The 18,092-nt window shown below is 35.0% G+C and overlaps 1 protein-coding gene across 1 annotated transcript in view; it reads left to right on the forward strand.

Moving 5' to 3' along the window:
* CCDC178 (coiled-coil domain containing 178) overlaps nt 1-18,092 on the forward strand; it is a 486,917-nt gene that overhangs the window by 49,348 nt on the left and 419,477 nt on the right. The window contains exon 7 of the mRNA XM_011943718.1: nt 9,153-9,373. Within this exon, the coding sequence (XP_011799108.1) occupies nt 9,153-9,373 (221 nt within the window). The remainder of the gene's footprint in view (nt 1-9,152; nt 9,374-18,092) is intronic.

The raw sequence follows: 18,092 nt of genomic DNA on the forward strand, positions 1-18,092 counted from the left end.
CAGGAGTAAGGTTTTCATGTGGCAAATTGCAAGAATACGAAATGGTGAATAGAAACATAGGATGCTGCTCAAAATGTCAGCTTGGAGCTGGCATACCTTCACTTCTCACATCCATTTGGAGATACAATTCAAGTGGGATTGGGTGGGGACACAGCCAAAATAAGTATCACATCCAAACCAAGAATCTATATGATAAGAAATTATCTCTATCCCAAGGGAGAGGGTAGTGAACAACATATCTATTATATCTTGTTTCTTATAACTATTCCTGATACTGAGTTTATTCTATGATTTCAACATATTTCATAGTAATCTCATCTTCAATTGTTAATTATATTCTGTAGAAATCCCATAAGCCTTGGATTACTTTTTGTCTCTACTAGAATCCTAGGAGTTTCATTGGTTCTAGATGAGTTTTCATACTAATTTCTTAGCTGAATTGTGATCTCTAAATCTTCTTAAGTTTCAGGTTAGAGTTTTTTATTTCCTTGAAGTCATTATTTTTCTACCCAGGGTCATTTACTGAGTTTTTTTTAATCCATGCCAAACTGTTTAAGCTCAAAGTTGTCAGTAAATTTTTAATAGGTAAATCAACTTATTTCCTAGTTTTAGTTCTGTATTAGTTTGTTTTCACACTGCTGATAAAGATATACCTGAGACTGGGAAGAAAAAGAGGTTTAATTGGACTTAACAGTTTCACATGGCTGGGGAGGCCGCAGAATCACAGCAGGAGGCTAAAGGCATTTCTTACATGGTGGTGGCAAGAGAAGAATCAGGAGAAGTAAAAGTGGAAAAATCCCTGATAAGCCCATCAGATCTCGTGAGACTTATTCACTAACATGAGAATAAGATGAGAAAGACTGGACTCTATGATTCAGTTACTTCCCCTTGGTCCTTCCCACAACATGTCAGAATTCTGGGAGATACAATTCAAGTTGAGGTTTGAGTGGAGACACAGCCAAACCATATCATTCCACTCCTGGCCCCTCCAAATCTCATGTCCTCATATTTCAAAACCAATCGTGCCTTCCCAACAGCCCCCCAAAGTCTTAATTCATTTTAGCATTAACCCAACAGTCCACAGTTCAAAGTCTCATCTGAGACAAGGCAAGTCCCTTCTGTCTATGAGCTTGTAAAATCAAAAGCAATTTAGTTACTTCCTAGGCACAATGGAGGTACAGGTATTGGGTAAATACAGCTGTTCCAAATGTGAGAGACTGGCCAAAACAAAGGGGTTACAGGGCCCATGCAAGTCCAAAATCCAATGGGGCAGCCAAATTTTAAGGCTCCAAAATGATCTCCTTTGACTCTAGGTCTCACATTCAGGTCACACTGATGCAAAAGGTGGGTTCCCGTGGTCTTAGGCAGCTCTATCCCTGTGGCTTTGCAGGGTATGGCCTCCCTCATGACTGCTTTCATGGGCTAGCATTGAGTGTCCGTGGCTTTTCCAGGCACATGTGCAAGCTGTGGGTGGATCTACCATTCTGGGCTCTGGAGGATGGTGGCCCTCTTCTCACAGCTCCACTGGGAAGTGCCCCAGTAGGGACTCTGCTGGGGGCTCCAACCCCACATTTCTCTTCCTCATTGCCCTAGCAGAGGTTCTATGTGAGGGCCCCACCCTTGCAGCAAACTCTTGCCTGGATATCCAGGCATTTCCATACATATGAAATATAGGTGGAGGTTCTCAAACCTCATTTCTTGACTTCTGTGCACTCGCAGGCTCAACACCATGTGGAAGCTGCCAAGGCTTGGGGCTTCCACCCTCTGAAGCCACAACCTGAGCTCTACGTTGGCCCCTTTCAGCCATGGCTGGAGTGGCTGTGACATAGGGCACCAACTCCCTAGTCTTCACACAGCATGGGGACCCTGGGCCTGGTCCACAAAACCACTTTTTCTTCTCGGGCCTCCAGGCTTGTGATGGGAGGGTCTGCCTTGAAGGTCTCTGACATGGCTGGAGACATTTTCCCTGTGGTCTTGGGGATTAACATTAGGCTTCTTGCTACTTATGCAAATTTCTGCAGCCAGCTTGAATTTCTCAAAAAATGGGTTTTTCTTTTCTACTGAATTGTTGGGCTGCAAATTTTCTGAACTTTTGTGCTGTTTCCCTTTTAAAATGGAATGCTTTTAAAAGCACCCAAGTCACCTCTTGAATGTTTCGCTGCTTAGAAATTTCTTCCACCAGATATCCTACATCATTTCTCTCAAGTTCAAAGTTCCATACATCTCTAGGGCAGGGGCAAAATGCCACCAGTCTCTTTGCTAAAACATAACAAGAGTCACCTTTGCTCAAATTCCCAACAAGTTTCTCAGCTCTGTCTGAGACCACCTCATCCTGGACCTTATTGTTAATATCACTATCAGCATTTTTGTCAAAGCCATTCAACAAGTCTCTAGGAGGTTCCAAACTTTCCCACATTTTCCTATCTTCTTCTGAGCCCTCCAAACTGTTCCAACCTCTGCCTGTTACCCAGTTCCAAGGTCACTTCCACATTTTTGGCTATCTTTTCAGCAACACCCCACTCCTGGTACCAATTTACTGTAGTAGTCTGTTTTCATGCTGCTGATAAAGACATACCCGAGACTGGGAAGAAAAAGAGGTTTAATGGAGTTACAGTCCCACATGGCTGAGGAAGCCTCAGAATTATGGCCAGAGATGAAAGGCACTTCTTACATGGCAGTGGCAAGAGAAAAATGAGGAAGAAGCAATAGCAGAAACCCCTGATAAACCCATCAGATCTCATGAGACTTATTCACTATTACAAGAAGAGCATGGGAAAGACCCCCACCCCGCGATTCAGTTACCTCCCCCTGGGTCCCTTCCACAACACGTGGGAATTCTGGGAGAGACAATTCAAGTTGAGATTTGGGTGGGGACACAGCCAAAACATATCAAAGTCTCTTCCATTTTCTGTTGCTTCTTGAGTCAATTTCAGTAATTTATATCTTCTGAAGAATTTGTCCATTTCACTGTAGTTATCTAGTTTGCTCGCCTAAATGTTTTTCATGAAATTCTCTTATAATTAATTTCTATAATAGTAGTAGTGATAGTATCTTTTTCATTCCTAATTTTGGTAATTTGTGCCTTGTGTCTTTATATCATGGTCATTCCAGTAAAAGATTTGTCAATTTTGTTGATCTTTTTAAAAAGTCCACTTTTGCTTCCTTTATTGATTACTGTGTTTCAGCTTTTATACCATTGAATGTTTTCCTCTGATTGCCCATATCTTATTTGCTTTGGGAATAATTTAAACCTACTATATTTCTGTTTTTATAAATTAGAAGCTTTGATTATTTACTTGATGCCTTTTTTATTTTCTAGAATTATCAGTTAAAAGCTCTAAATTTTCTTCTCAGAATGTCATTAGTTGCATCTTATAAATGTTCATATGCTGTGAGTTCATTATTATTTACTTCAGAATATCTTTTAAAATTTCCCTGAGATTTCTTATGGAATCTATTATTTATTTAGAAGTTGCTGGTTAATTTACCTTTGTTTTGAAATTTTTATAAAAATTTCTGTTATGGCTAATTTAATTATATTGTGCTAGGAAATTTATTTATTTATTTATTTTATTAGGCTTTGGGGGAACAGGTGGTGTTTGGTTACATGAATAAGTTCTTTAGTGGTGAGTTTTGAGATTTCAGTGCATTTATCACCCGAGCAATGTACACTGTACCCAATGTGTAGTCTTTTACCCCTTGCCACCCCAGAAACTTGTTCCAAGTCCCCAAAGTCCAATGTATCATTCTTATGCCTTTGAGTCGTCATATCTTAGCTCCCACTTATGAGTGAGAACATATGATGTTTGGTTTTCTATTCCTGGGTTGTTACTTCACTTAGAATAATAGTCTCCAATTCCACCCAGGTTGCTGTGAATGCCATTATTTTATTCCTTTGTATGGCTGAGTAGTATTCCAATGTATATATACCACATTTTCTTTATTCACTAAGTGATTAATGGGCATTTGGGCTGGTTCCGTATTTTTGCATTGCAAGTTTTGTTGCTATAAACACGCATTTGCAGGTATCTTTTTCGTATACTTCTTTTCCTCTGGGTAGATACCTAGTAATGGGATTGCTGGATCAAATGGGAGATCTACTTTTAGTTTTTTAAACAATCTCCACACTGTTTTCCACAGTAGCTGAACTAGTTTACATTCTCACCAACAGTGTAAAAGTGTTCCCTTTTCACTGCATCCATGCCAACATCTATAATGTTTTTCAGTTTTTGATTATGGCCATACTTGCAGGAGTGACGTGGTATCACATTGTGGTTTTGATTTGCATTTCCCCGATAATTAGTGATGTTGAACATTTTTCTATACATTTGTTGGCTATTTGTATATCTTCTTTTGCGAATTGTCTACTCATATCCTTAGCCCATTTTTTGATGGGGTTATTTGTTTTTTTCTGGCTGATTTGTTTGAGTTCTTTGTAGATTTTGGATATTAGTCCTTTGTTGGATGTATAGTTTGTGAAAATATTCTCCCACTCTGTGGGTTGTCTGTTAACTCTGCTGATTATTTCTTTTGCTGAGCAGAAGCTTTTTTAGTTTAATTAAGTCCCATCTATTCATGTTTGTTTTTGTTGCATTTGCTTTTGGGTTCTTGGTCATGAAGTCTTTGCCTAAGCCATTGTCTACAAGGGTTTTTCCAGTGTTATCTTCTAGAATCTTTATGGTTTCAAGTATTAGATCTAAGTCTTTGATTCATTTTGCATTGACTTTTTTATAAGGTGAGAGATGAGGATCTAGTTTCAATCTTCTACATGTGGCTTGCCAATTATCCTAGCACCATTTGTTGATTAGAGTGTCCTTTCCTCACTTTACGTTGTTTGCTTTGTTGAAGATCAGTTGGCTGTATTTGGCTTATTTGGGTTCTCTATTCTGTTCCATTGGTCTACGTGCCTATTTTTATACCAATACCATGCTGTTTTGGCATTATGCTGAACAGAGAAAAGTTGAAAGCATTCTTCCTGAGAATTGGAGCAAGACAAGGATTTCCACTTTCACCACTTTTATTCAACATAGTACTGGAAGTCCTAGCCAGAGCAATCAGGCAAGAGAAAGAAATAAAGGACATCCAAATGGGTAAAGAGAAAGTCAAACTGCCGCTGTTTGCTGATGACATGAGCGTATATGTAGAAAACCTTAAAGACTCATCCAAAAAGCTCCTAGAACTGGTAAATTAATTCAGCAGAGTTTCAGGATAATTTGTGTACAAAACTTAATGTACACAAATCAGTAGCTCTGTTGTACACCAACAGTGTCCAAACTGAGAAATTAGGAACTCAACCCCTTTCACGATAGCTGGAAAAAAAAAAGGCTTAGGAATATACATAATGATGTGAAAGACCTCTACAAGGAAAACCACATAACACTGCTGAAAGAAATCTTAGACTACACAAACAAATGGAAACACCTCCCATGCTCATGGATTGGTAGAATCAATATTGTGAAAATGACCATATGGCCAAAAGCAACATACAAATTCAATGCAATTTCCATCAAACTGTCATCACCATTCTTCACAGAACTAGAAAAAAGCAATCCTAAAATTCATATGGAACCAAAAAATAGTCTGCATAGCCAAAGCAAGACTAAGCAAAAAGAACACATCTGAAGGCATCATATTACCTGACTTCAAACTATATTATAAGGCCATAGAAACATTTTTAAATGTTTCATTCATATTTAAATTATTTGTAGTTAATAAATTTCCTAAAATTTTATCTGGGAGAATGTTCTGTTTAGTTCAAACTTATGTATACTCTGCTGTTGTTGGGTAGACTATCTATAAATATCAGGTCAATTTGGTTGATAGTGCTGTTCAAGTGTTTTCTCTCAAGAATTTTCTGTCTAGTTATTCATTGACTTGTTGAGAATAGGGTGTTCATTTTAACTATTAATTCAGAAGATAAACCAATCATATCAAAGTTATTATTTCAATTGTCAGATTTGCTCATGTAGTTTAATTTTTCAAATTTAAAATATACTAACAAGTTGTCAAGAACATAAGAAATGTAGCATGGCCAACATTTAAGTTTGGAATGGAAATTTCTGGAAATAAATAGACATCAGTGTTAGATTTAGCCCTGGGGGAATCCTTGAAACCCTGATGTCCTTGAGTTGCCATTTTGATGTATGTGTAGGGTACAGGATACTGGAAATAAAGCTTAAGTCTCACCCAGAGTGACAAGTCTAATCAGAGATCAGGACATAAAAATGAGAATCCAAAGGTCTAATCCTCAGCCTAAGAGTGAACCATGAATAAACCTGTGGCTCAGCTTGAGCAGCCAAGAAACTTGTTTGTTTCTCTTATACAATGGAGGAAAACAATGCTTCCTAAGCATTTGTAATGTACTAATCTCAAATAGATTTGTGACCCCCCACTGCCTGCTGTCTGTGTGCTTAAAAACTGTTCAGTGGAGAATGTCATTTAAATGTTCTGTAGGTTGGTAGTAAAGTCAGGCAACTGACAGGATAAAAGGCAAATTTGCTCTGCAAGACTGAAACTTCAACCCAGGCACTAAAAATTTATCTCAGATAAAGTTCTAAGAAAAGAAGCAGCTCAATATTAAAAATCATAAAGCACACAAAGATCCAGGTTCAATGGGTGTGAATCAGTAGATGCAGACCACATAATTTTACTCAAAATGTGTCAGATATAGGATTATATCTGATATTATAAAATAACTGTTTGATACATTTCAAGAAATAAAAAGGTTTAAAAAGCAAGGACAAGAAACTTTTTTAAAGAAAGGAAAATATACAAATGAAAAACTATGAGAAATGAAAATTATATAAAATTAATTTAATAATTGGTTAAATTGTTTATTAGATGCAGAGAAGTAATAGTTAACTGTAAAATTTGAAGAAATTGCATGGAATGCATCACATCAAGACAAGGAGAGAAAAATATAAATAAAATATTTAAAACAAGGCATATAGAATGAGAGGGCATCATGAATATTTAATAGAAGATCCTCATGAAAGTAATAATGGCAATATTTAACAAGATAATGTCCGACTCTTTAGAAGAAAAGTCTTGCTGTCTAGTTGGTGAGGGTAAAAAACATAAAAAAAGATGTTATCAAACATTGCACATATCAAAAAATAAAAAGTATTTAGAAGTATTTCATTTAAAAATCGTTAAAATTATCATTACACATATGGGAAAAATCCAAGTCATTAAAGAGAAATCAGTAGCTTTTGTTACATCAAAAAGAGGGACTTAATTAATTATCCAGGAATATGAGTTTAGAAGTTAGACAAAAAGCAAAATAAATACAAAGAAAAAAGGAGAAACCCAATAACAAAATGGTAAAATAATAAAAATATATAATGCAGAAGAGATGCAAAGCTGAAGTTGGCTCACTAGAAAGAGCATAATGTAAAACCAATGGCAAAATTAATGAAAAACACAGTGAGAATGTATAACTGATTCAGATTAGGAATGAAAATACATAGGGATGTAGCAGTGATTAATAGTGATGATGACATTAAGAACAAATTTCTTTGAATAATGTCGAAACTTTGACAAAGTAAATAAATTTACAGAGAAAAATAGGTTGCTGAATAAATAGATAACCAAAATATTCATATAATCATTAAAAGAATGATTTTGACCCAGTAACTAAAAATCCTTCCTCACAAAATAAATAAATATATACATAGGGCCATGGGGCTTCATATGCAATTTCAAACTTCTGCAACACCTTAGAGAGAAGAAATCAAAAGAAACTACAGCTGATATAAGAAGCTATCATAAAGTGTAAATCAAAATTAAATGATCACAGTACAAATATAGAAAACTACAGGCCAAAATTGCAAGTACAAATGCAGAAAATCCCAAGTAAAGATATCAGCAAATTCCATCAAGAAATTTATTTTAAGAAGATTAAAAAGAAAATAAACTAACCCACTCAGTTTTATTCCAGGAATGCAAGAATCAGTTAATGCTAGAACTTAATATAATGAGAAAATCTTTCAATGTAATTTTTCTAAAATTGTCCTTGTCTGTTCATTGGGATTTAATTAAATTTATACATTAATATGAGGAAATTTCTGTGCTTAAAATTTCAAATATTTTTATACAGAAAAAATAAGTTGTATTCATTTATTCAAATTCACTTCTGTGTTGTTTGGTAGCACGCTGTCGCTTTCCCGTTACAGACCGTACTCAGTTACTGTTAGGTTTACGTTATAGACCTTCCTCAGTTACTGTTAGGTTCATGTTACAGACCTTCCTCAGTTACTGTTAGGTTTACGTTACAGACCGTACTCAGTTACTGTTAGGTTTACGTATGTAGTTTATTTTATGTTTGAGTTTTGCTATTGTGAGATACTCTGTTTTCAACATATGTATATTTAGGCAAGCATTTTTTATATTACTTTTACATGAACTATCTTATTTATAATAATTTTCCTTTCACTATTTCATGTGTTTTTCTATAAGAAAATAATAATCACTTTTGCCTTTTTCGTTCTGATACTTGTAAGTCTTATTTCATCATTTTCCTTCTAGGTGGTTTTGGAAGGCCTCGACTCTTGCAGTTCTCACTTTGAAGCAGTTACATAGAGTACTTTATAGAATGATCAGAATATACATTGACCGTACAGCATAAACAGGATTTGTGCTAAAATAACTATTATCTTATGAAACATATAGTTTAATCCTTTTGATGATGAATTAAGAAAGTAATATATTTTATAGTACCTTTTATTTTAGAGATAATAAGATTCGGCCAGGCACAGTGGCTCGTGCCTGTAATCCCAGCACTTTGGGAGGCCAAGGCAGGTGGACTACCTGAGGTCGGGAGTTTGAGACCAGCCTGACCAACATGGAGAAACCCCATCTCTACTAAAAATACAGAATTGGCCAGATGTGGTGGCACATGCCTGTAATCCTAGCTGCTTGGGAGGCTAAGGCAGAAGAATTGCTTGAACCTGGGAGGTGGAGGTTGCAGTGAGCCAAGATCGTGCCATTGCACTCCAGCGTGGGCAACAAGAGCAAAACTCCATCTCAAAAAAAAAAAAAAAAAAATCGATTCACAGATAAGGAATTTCTGACATTAAAATGTTTTATATTTATGTATTATCAAATATTTCTTCCAATCAGATTTTCTTTTGTTCTTATCCTTCTATATCTAGAACACGAGGCCTATTTGAGAGATGTTATAGAGTTACAATGGCATCTTGAAGATAAAGTTAATCAACTAGAACATTTTGAAAAACAAAAGACGGAGTTAGAAGAAGCAAATGCAAAGGTTCAAGCAGACATAGACTACATGAATGAACATGACCCTCTACTGGACTCTAAGTGGAATCAGGAACTTCAAGATCTGAAGAACCACTATAAAAAAAAAAAGGAGGTAAATGAATAAATGAATGCATGAGCATTTCGTAAATTATTACTTAGTTATACAAAAACTTTTCAACCATAAGAAATTAACACAGCTTTAAAGGTGTTTTTCTTCTTAAAATTGACCCACCCTTTATCTCTACACATTACCAACTGTAGGTATTCATTTTAACTATATCTTCTTTTCTTACCATTATATTTAAGATTATTAAGCATGTTTAGTCAAGCTTCTAGTAAAATTTTGGTGATTTAAAATAGCCAGGTAAGGCTGGGTGTGGTGGCTCATGCTTGGAATCACAGCACTTTGGGTGGTAAGTGCTTTGGGTGCATTGTTTGAGCCCAGGAGCTAGAGATCAGTTAGAGTAACATGGTGAAACCCCATCTCTACAAACAATACAAAAATTAGGCAGATGTGGTGTCTCGTGCCTGTAGTCTCCTCTACTTGGGAGGTTGAGGTGGGAGGTTTGCTTGACCCCTTGAGGTTGAAGCTGATGTGTGGGGATTGCTTGACCCCTGAAGGTTGAGGTTGCAGTGATTCATGATTGTGCTACTGCAATCCAGCCTGGATGACAGACTGAGACTGTCTCAAAACAAAGCAAAACAAAGCAAGAACTTCAGAAAAATAAAATTACGGGTTTTTTATTTTAAGCCATAATCATACTGAGCAAAAATGCAAGTAAAATATATAATTTCATTGATGATGAAAATACGTAAATGAAATAAAAGTATTTTAATGGTTAATTAGATATTTAACTCTCCTATCATGGAATATGAAAATAGTTTATTGATAATTGTCACAAAATGAACAAATTTAAATTTGTATTATATTTATTTTTGAACATTTTAAAGTAAATAAAACAAATTGTTAAATGTCTCCTGTGTTCCCCTCAACAGTTCCATTTTCATTCCTCCTTTACCAAAGAAATTCTTTATAATGAATTTCATGTGTCTATAAGCCAAATTTGTATCATTATATATATGCATGTGTGTTGATAAATAATACATGTTTTTTTTTTTTTTGCCTTTACATGTTATTGTTCTTTTTTTTTTTTTATACTTTAAGTTCTAGAGTACATGTGCATAACGTGCAGGTTTGTTACAATACATGGTATTTTTAATCACACAAACAGTACCATACATTGTACAATATTCTGCAACCTGTTTTTTAATCTGACAGTTTTTTAGTTTAATCAAGCTACTGTTGATATGTATAGATCTAGTTCATTCATTTTACTTACAATGTTCCATCCAATAGATATTTCACAATGTAATTACTTACCATTTCATCTTCTGTTGGCCATCTGAGTTGTTTCCAATATCTGGCAACAAAACTGCTTATTTGACTGTAAACAATAATCACACATGAATACCTTCCTCTGTATCTGCATGTAAATTTTTCCTATTGGGGTTATATACCTAGTTGGGTATTTACTGGATTGTGGGTTATACACATTTACTATTTTATTAGATAACATCAAGTTAGTCTTCAGAGTGCCTGTAACAATTTCTATTACTGGAGTAGTGGCAATACTGAAGTCTCATTTCTCCACTGTGGACAAGGATGCAAGTACTGTCCTCCTTTTTTAGTAATAGACTCCTATACAGTTGGATGACAATTTCCCTTTTCTCATTGTATTTCTAATGAGATGTAGGTAGCAGTTATTGGCTGCGATTTCCATGAACTATCTTTGAAACAGACTGCCTCACCCAGGCAGTCTATTTGGCCATTTGCCTCAGCTATCATACCTAGGTTGCTGGAAGTTTAGAAAATGCCAAATAAGCTATTTACTAAACTTCCAGCAACCTTGATACGATAGCTACAGCTCTAGCTTCCATTTTACAGCATGAAGCAACCTTGGGGATGGAAGCTACAACTCAGGATGACTGAAGAGCAAAAGGATAGTCAGATATATTTCTGTGAGAGAAAAGTAAACTACAACCTTGTTTAAACAACTTATTTGGTTTATTTCTGTAACTTACAGCAAAACTCAATCCTAACTGGTATAACTTATAATTTAGTTAACATTTTTATTGTCATTCTTTAAAATTTTGTCTATATGTGTTTTAATTGGTATCCTTTTGTTTTACTGTGTTTTTCCCTGATAGTGAACTTGGGTACATGATAAGCCAGGGCAAGTGGAGTTTTTGGGCAGTTGGAAGATCAGGCTTGTGAATGGAAAGAAAGGGTTCATTCTAGCAGACCAAAAAAAAAAAAGCAACGTTTGCGTAAAGCTTATCAGGGCTAAAAGGACGGTTAATTTAATTGTCAACTTATGGGGCCATGATGGCCAGATATTTGGTCAAACATTATTCCAGATGTTTTCAATAAATGTACATTTTTTGGACGAGATTAACATTTGAATTGGTAGATTTACAGTAAAACGTATTATTCTCCATATTGTGGGTGGGCCTTGTGCAATCAACCTAAGGTCTTAACAGAACAAAAACTGACCTTCTCTGAGCAAGAAAGAATCCTGTAAGCACACTACTTTTGGACTGGGACAACAGCAACTTTCCCCTGGGTCTTTAGCCTGCCAGCCTTCCCTGCAGATTTTGGACTTGTACCTCCAAAATAGTGTGAGCCTTTTCCTTAAAATCAGTCTCTCTCTCTCCCCCTTCTTCCTCGCCCCTATTGGTTGTTTCTCTAGAGAAGCCTGACCATTAATGCAATGACTGCCCTTCTTTTATTTCATCATTATTGTGCTACTCCATTACATCTTAAATTCCTAGATCAGTGCTTCTGCTTACCTGCCTTTAAGTCAGCTGTGACCTTCTAACTATTCCAGGCGTCAAAATGAGAGTTTGGACCTCTTGGCTTCTGTAGTGTGAGCCATAAACTCTGCGAAACCATCCACTATGGGTGCACAATGCAAGGGAAAGGAATTCCCCAAGAAAAAATAATTCCTCATCATGAAATTGAGGTGCTATTAAGAAAGGCTATAAATGTCATGCAGCCAAAATATGAAAACTCTCTAATATAAGGTAGAAGGAAAGTGATATCTTAGTAAAAGTAAACACATTTTTCTTTGGTAAAATGAGCATAACTGACAATACTCAAAAATGAAAAGCAGAATTATGAGCACTGAGAGGCCCAAATACTTCCTCAGAGAGAAATAAAAATACATACATTGAGATTGTAAAAAATCTTGCCAACAAATTAGATTACCTAGATAAAATGGAATCAAGAAGAAATAGGAAATCTGAGCAGGTGTATAACAAGCACAGAAATTGAATAAGTAAGTAACCACCTCCCCTCTCTCCACCAAAAAAAAAAAAAAAAACATGCCCAGGACCAAGTGGATTCACTAGTGAATTATACCAAACACACTCACACACTCTCTAATAATTCTCAAACTTTCAAACTCTTCCAAAAGGAAGAGAAGAGGAAGAGGAGAAAGGAACACTTCCTAACTCATCTATGTCAGCATTAGCTAGTTACTAAAGCCTGATAAATATATCACAAGGAAATAAATTATATCACAAGGAAGTAAATTATACCTTATGAATATAGATGCAAAAATCCTCAACAAAATCCTAGCAACCCAAATCTAGCAGCATATTAAAAAGATTATACATCATGACCAAATGGCATTTATCCCAGGAATACATATGTAATACAACATATGAAAATAAATCAGTTTAATGTACCACATTAATAAAATAAAGAAAACACACACACACACACGATTGTCTCAGTTGAAGAACAAACAATGGACAAAGTCCAAAATTCTTACATGATAAAAACCCTCAACAAACTAGAAAAAGAAGAAAACTTGCTCACTCTGAATAAGGACATTTTTGTAAAACCCACAGGTAATACTAAACATAATGGTGAAAGACTTAAACCTTTTCCTCTAGGATCATATATAAGAGAAGGATACCCAGTTTTACTACTTCTATTTGACATTGTATAGAAAGTTCAAGCCAGAGTAGTTAGGCAAGTAAGAGAAATAAAAGGCATACACATTAGAAATTAAAAAGTCAAATTTTCTTTATTATCAGAGGACATGATTTAATATATAGAAAATCCCAAAGATTTCACAAAAGTCTCCTAGCTCTAAAAATCACATTTAGCAAACTTGCAAAATTCAGCTCAACACACAGAGTTCAGTTGTATTTTTGTACATTAGTGGTGAACCATCCAAAAAAAATTAAGAAAACAATTTCATACACAGGTCATCAAAAATAATAAAATACTAATAATTTTAAGAAGAAAGATTTGTGTAGAAAAAACTATAATATTTTGCTGAAATAAATTGAATAAGAATCGAATAAATTGAAAGACATCCTGTATGCATGAATTGGAAGACTCAATATTGTTAAAGTGTCAGTAGCACCTAAAAATATCTGTGAAGTCAATGCAATCCAGAAAAAAAGTTCAATGATCTTTTGCAGACATGGAAAAGCCCACCCTAATATTTACATGGAATTGCAAGGAACTCTAGATAGTAAAAATAATCTTGTAAAGAGGACCACATTGGAGAAGTCACATTTTCCAATTTCAAAACTTACTATAAAGCTGTAGTAAGCAAAATATATTTGCCTAAGGTATAAAGAAATAGATAAATAAAGTAGAACTGAAATGTCAGAAATAAACATATATATCTATGACTAACTGATTTTTGACAAGGTGCGAGACCAATTATTTATTGAAAGAAAGTGTAGCCTCTTCAACAAATGATGCTGGGACATTGAATATCCAAATATATATTTAAAATAGTAAAAGTGGACCCCTACCTCCCACCGTATAAACATTAGCTCAAAATGAATCAAAGACATAAATATAAGAGTTTAAACTATAAAACTCTTAAAAGACAACCTAGGGATAGCCAGGCACAGTGGCTCATGCCTGTAATCCCAGCACTGTGGGAGGCTGAGGTGGGCAGATGATGTCAAGAGATCGAGACCATCCTGGCCAACATAGTGAAACCCCGTCTCTACTAAAACTACAAAAATTAGCTAGGCATGGTGGCAGGGGCCTGTAGTCCCAGTTACTCAGAAGGCTGAGGCAGGAGAATCGCTTGAACCTGGGAGGTGGAGGTTGCAGTGAGCTGAGATGGTGCCACTGCACTCTAGCCTGGTGACACAGCAAGACTCTGTGTCAAAAAAAACAAAAAACAAAAAAACCTTGCAATAAATCTTTATGACCTTGGAGTTGGAAATGGATTCTTAGATATGGTACGAAAAGCACAAGTAACAAAAGAAAAAAAATAGAAAAATTGGACTTAGTCAAAATTAAAAGCATTCTTGCATCAAAGGACACAAGAAAGTAAAAAGACAACCTATGGAATGAAAGAAAACATTGCAAATTATATGTATCTCAAACTGATGTAGTTCCCAGAGTATAAAAAGAACTCTTATAATTTGACAACTGAAAGACAAATAACTAAATTTAAAATAAACAGAGAACTTGCCATGAACAGACATACATATATCTGTTATATATGTGTTCATAGTAGCGAACAGATAGACATATCTTCAGAAAGACATACAAATGGACAGCAAACTCATGAAAAGATGTATGTTCAACATCATTAATCTTTAAAAAATGCAAATCAAAACCACAATAAGATACCAGTCATACCCATTAGGATAGCAGTAAAAATAAAATGGAAAGTAACACGGAACACGGATACCCTAGAGATACTGGAACCATTGTAATTTGCCGCTGGGAATGCAAAAATAGTGTAGCTACTATGGAAAACATTTTGGTTATTTCCAAAATAGCTAAGCACAGAATTACCATATTCTTCAGCAATTCTACTCCCAGGTATATATCTAAAAGAAAACAAAAGCTGAGACTAAAGAAACAAAAGCAAAAGCAAAAACTTGTACATAAATATTCGTTAGTAGCACTATTCACAGTAACCAAAAGAAACAGCCCAATGTTTATTTACTGAGATAAACAAAATGTGATATATCAATGGAATTAAATATTATTAAGCCATGAAAAGAAATGAGGTACTGATACATGCTACAACGTGAATAAAATGTCAAAGCATTATGCTAAGTAAAGAAGCTAGACACAAAAGGTCACATATTGCATAATTCATTTATATAAAAGATCCAGTATAGGTAAATCCATAGACACAGAAAGATTAATGACTGCGTAGGGCTGGGGGAAATGTAATATCAAGTTTTGTTTGTCATGTCGTGTTCGTAATAACATTTTAAAACTCTTTAAAATTTTTTTTTTTTATTATGCAATCTTGACCTAGTTTTAAGGCCCTGGCTAGAGGCCTGCTGAAGTTACCTGTTGCTTAAAAAATTCAAAACTCCTAGCCAGTGTGCTTGGGCTTTAGTAAATGCTGCTGCATTACAACATATGAAAGGACTGATACTTTGGGCTAATTGGGTTTTCACAAAGGGAGTCTGCTATACCTCTTTAAGTGCATACCCCAATACCTGGGAGGTAGACTGGAAGTCTTGGAATGAGAGAGAAGGCTGCCTTCAAGTTAGGCCAGAGGGCTGCTAAATCCCCTTTTTTTGTAACCGAGAAGGTATGCAGTATAAGTTAGCAGACAAAGATGGTAACTAGAAGCCCAAAACAAGAAAAAAAGAATTGAAAAAAAACCCCAGAACAACAGGATACAGAGTGGGAAGTAAAGAGTTGCCCCCTTTAGAGTAAACAACTCTGGGAATCCCTTGCCTCATAGATACCCAAAATATAAATCAAGGTCCCACATGTCTCTAGATATGCTAAGGCCATAAAACAAGGCTTGCAAGTACACTCAGACCCTCCAGAGTTCCAGGCATGACAGAGTAGCCAAGGCACATATTTTACTTCTTGGAATACACAATGTGTTGTGTTGTCTTACTCAGTTTTGAGGCCATGGCTAAAGGCTGGCCCTCCCTTTCTTGAGAAGCTGATTAAACCCACATCTCCAACCCCTTCCTGGGCCCTTACATTCCACGCCACTATGTACGCATCCTATTCTCAACAGAGACAGGCCCCAAACAAGTAGTGAAACCCACTGTACTTCAGAGTCTACTGAAATGATTAAAATTAGCCACTCCACAGAGATCTGAAATTTAGCTACCCACCCCCACTACTTGCCACCCATAAGCTGTCCCCTGTAGCTCCAGCTTGCTGCTAACCTGTCCCCTTCTGAAACCCCTAACACAGCCCTACCTGGTAGCCATCTCTCCTTTGGAGCTGTAAGTAACAGAATTCTGCCTTTCATCTAGCCCAGTTTCGCTGCGTTGCGTCTTCCCACCAGGAGAATCTTTTTAAACAGGAAGGGGAGACTAGGGAGTAACCATTTAATGAGTTCAGGGTTTCCCTTTGGGATGATGAAGATGTTTTGGAACTAGAAAAGGGTCATGTTGGTACAAAATTGTGAATGTACCGAATGCCACTGAATTGTACACTTTAACTTGTCTCATTCTATACTATGTAAGTTTTACTTCAACAAATAAACTTAAGAAAATTTAGAAAGGATAAACTTCAAAAGATGCATTGTAAGATCCCATCCCATAAAACTAAAAAAAAAATTATACTACAAAAATACCTTAACCACAAGAAAAATCTTGTATGTAGATATTATTCCGGTATCAAAGGGAAACTCAAAACTAAAATATCAAATTATTGCACTTAATAATAAACCCTAAAGCTGGTGATACTGCAGTTGCATATGATCTAACCTGTAAAAGATAAATAATTCCAATATTGTTTTAAATATTTAGTCCAAAGAAGAGCAGGGAAATGTTTTAATTAAATGAAGGTGACATATTTCAATACCAAAACTTTATGGAAATTCTACAAAAATAACATTACATATATAAGTTACCAATAAACACATATTTGAAAAATTATGTAAAACATTTGCCAAAGAATTCTTCAATATAAGAAGAGAAAAGTATATCACTCCAAAAAAATTTATTCTAACAATGTGCCAACGGTTTAACAGCAGAAAATCTAGGTATATAATTTATTGTATCAGCATGATTAAAAAATGGAATTTTATCAAAAGATGCTTAAGATGTATTCATTATTCAAAAACTCGCAATTGTAATAAAAAATTAAAATTTAAAAAATACCTTAATTTAAATAAAGAACTATTTCACACAAGCATCCATATTAATCACTAAAATGCTAAAGCTGTAATAATAGGAACAAATCAGGTAAACCTGACATCCCTGTTACAATTTAACATCATTTTGAGGATTTTTGCTATGTAATAGGACAATAAAATGAAATAAAAGATATACATTTAAAAATTGTGAAATAAAATTATTTTAATATTATTATAATTAAAACATCAAATAGAAGACTGTTGTTTTCAAAATAAGTTTGTATCCACCAGAACTAAACCATCCAATACAACATACTTTTACTAGCACGAATAAAGTTTTTTTCCATACTTTCAATAAACAGTTAAAAATATAAACAGAAAACTCCTTTACTAACAGAGTCATTAAATATTGATGATGAAATTTATAAAGGTGTAGACATTTAAGACTACAATTATGAAATCATATTGAAGAAAATAAAGAGATAATTAATTTAGACACATAATATATTCTAAGATGGGAAGGCTTATTATAGTAAAAATATCAATCATTCCAAAATTATTATAGAAACAGCCATCAGATTCTGGTAAAATTTACACAATAACCTTTTGGCCTGTCAATTTAAAAATATTATTAGAAAAAAGTAATGTAAAATGCTGGAAAGAGTTTTCAAACATGGACTTTCTTCTGTTCCACTGGTGAGAATACAAGCTGTT

This window comes from Colobus angolensis, unplaced genomic scaffold (assembly GCF_000951035.1).
Source record: "Colobus angolensis palliatus isolate OR3802 unplaced genomic scaffold, Cang.pa_1.0 Scaffold220, whole genome shotgun sequence".
Lineage (NCBI taxonomy): Eukaryota > Metazoa > Chordata > Mammalia > Primates > Cercopithecidae > Colobus > Colobus angolensis.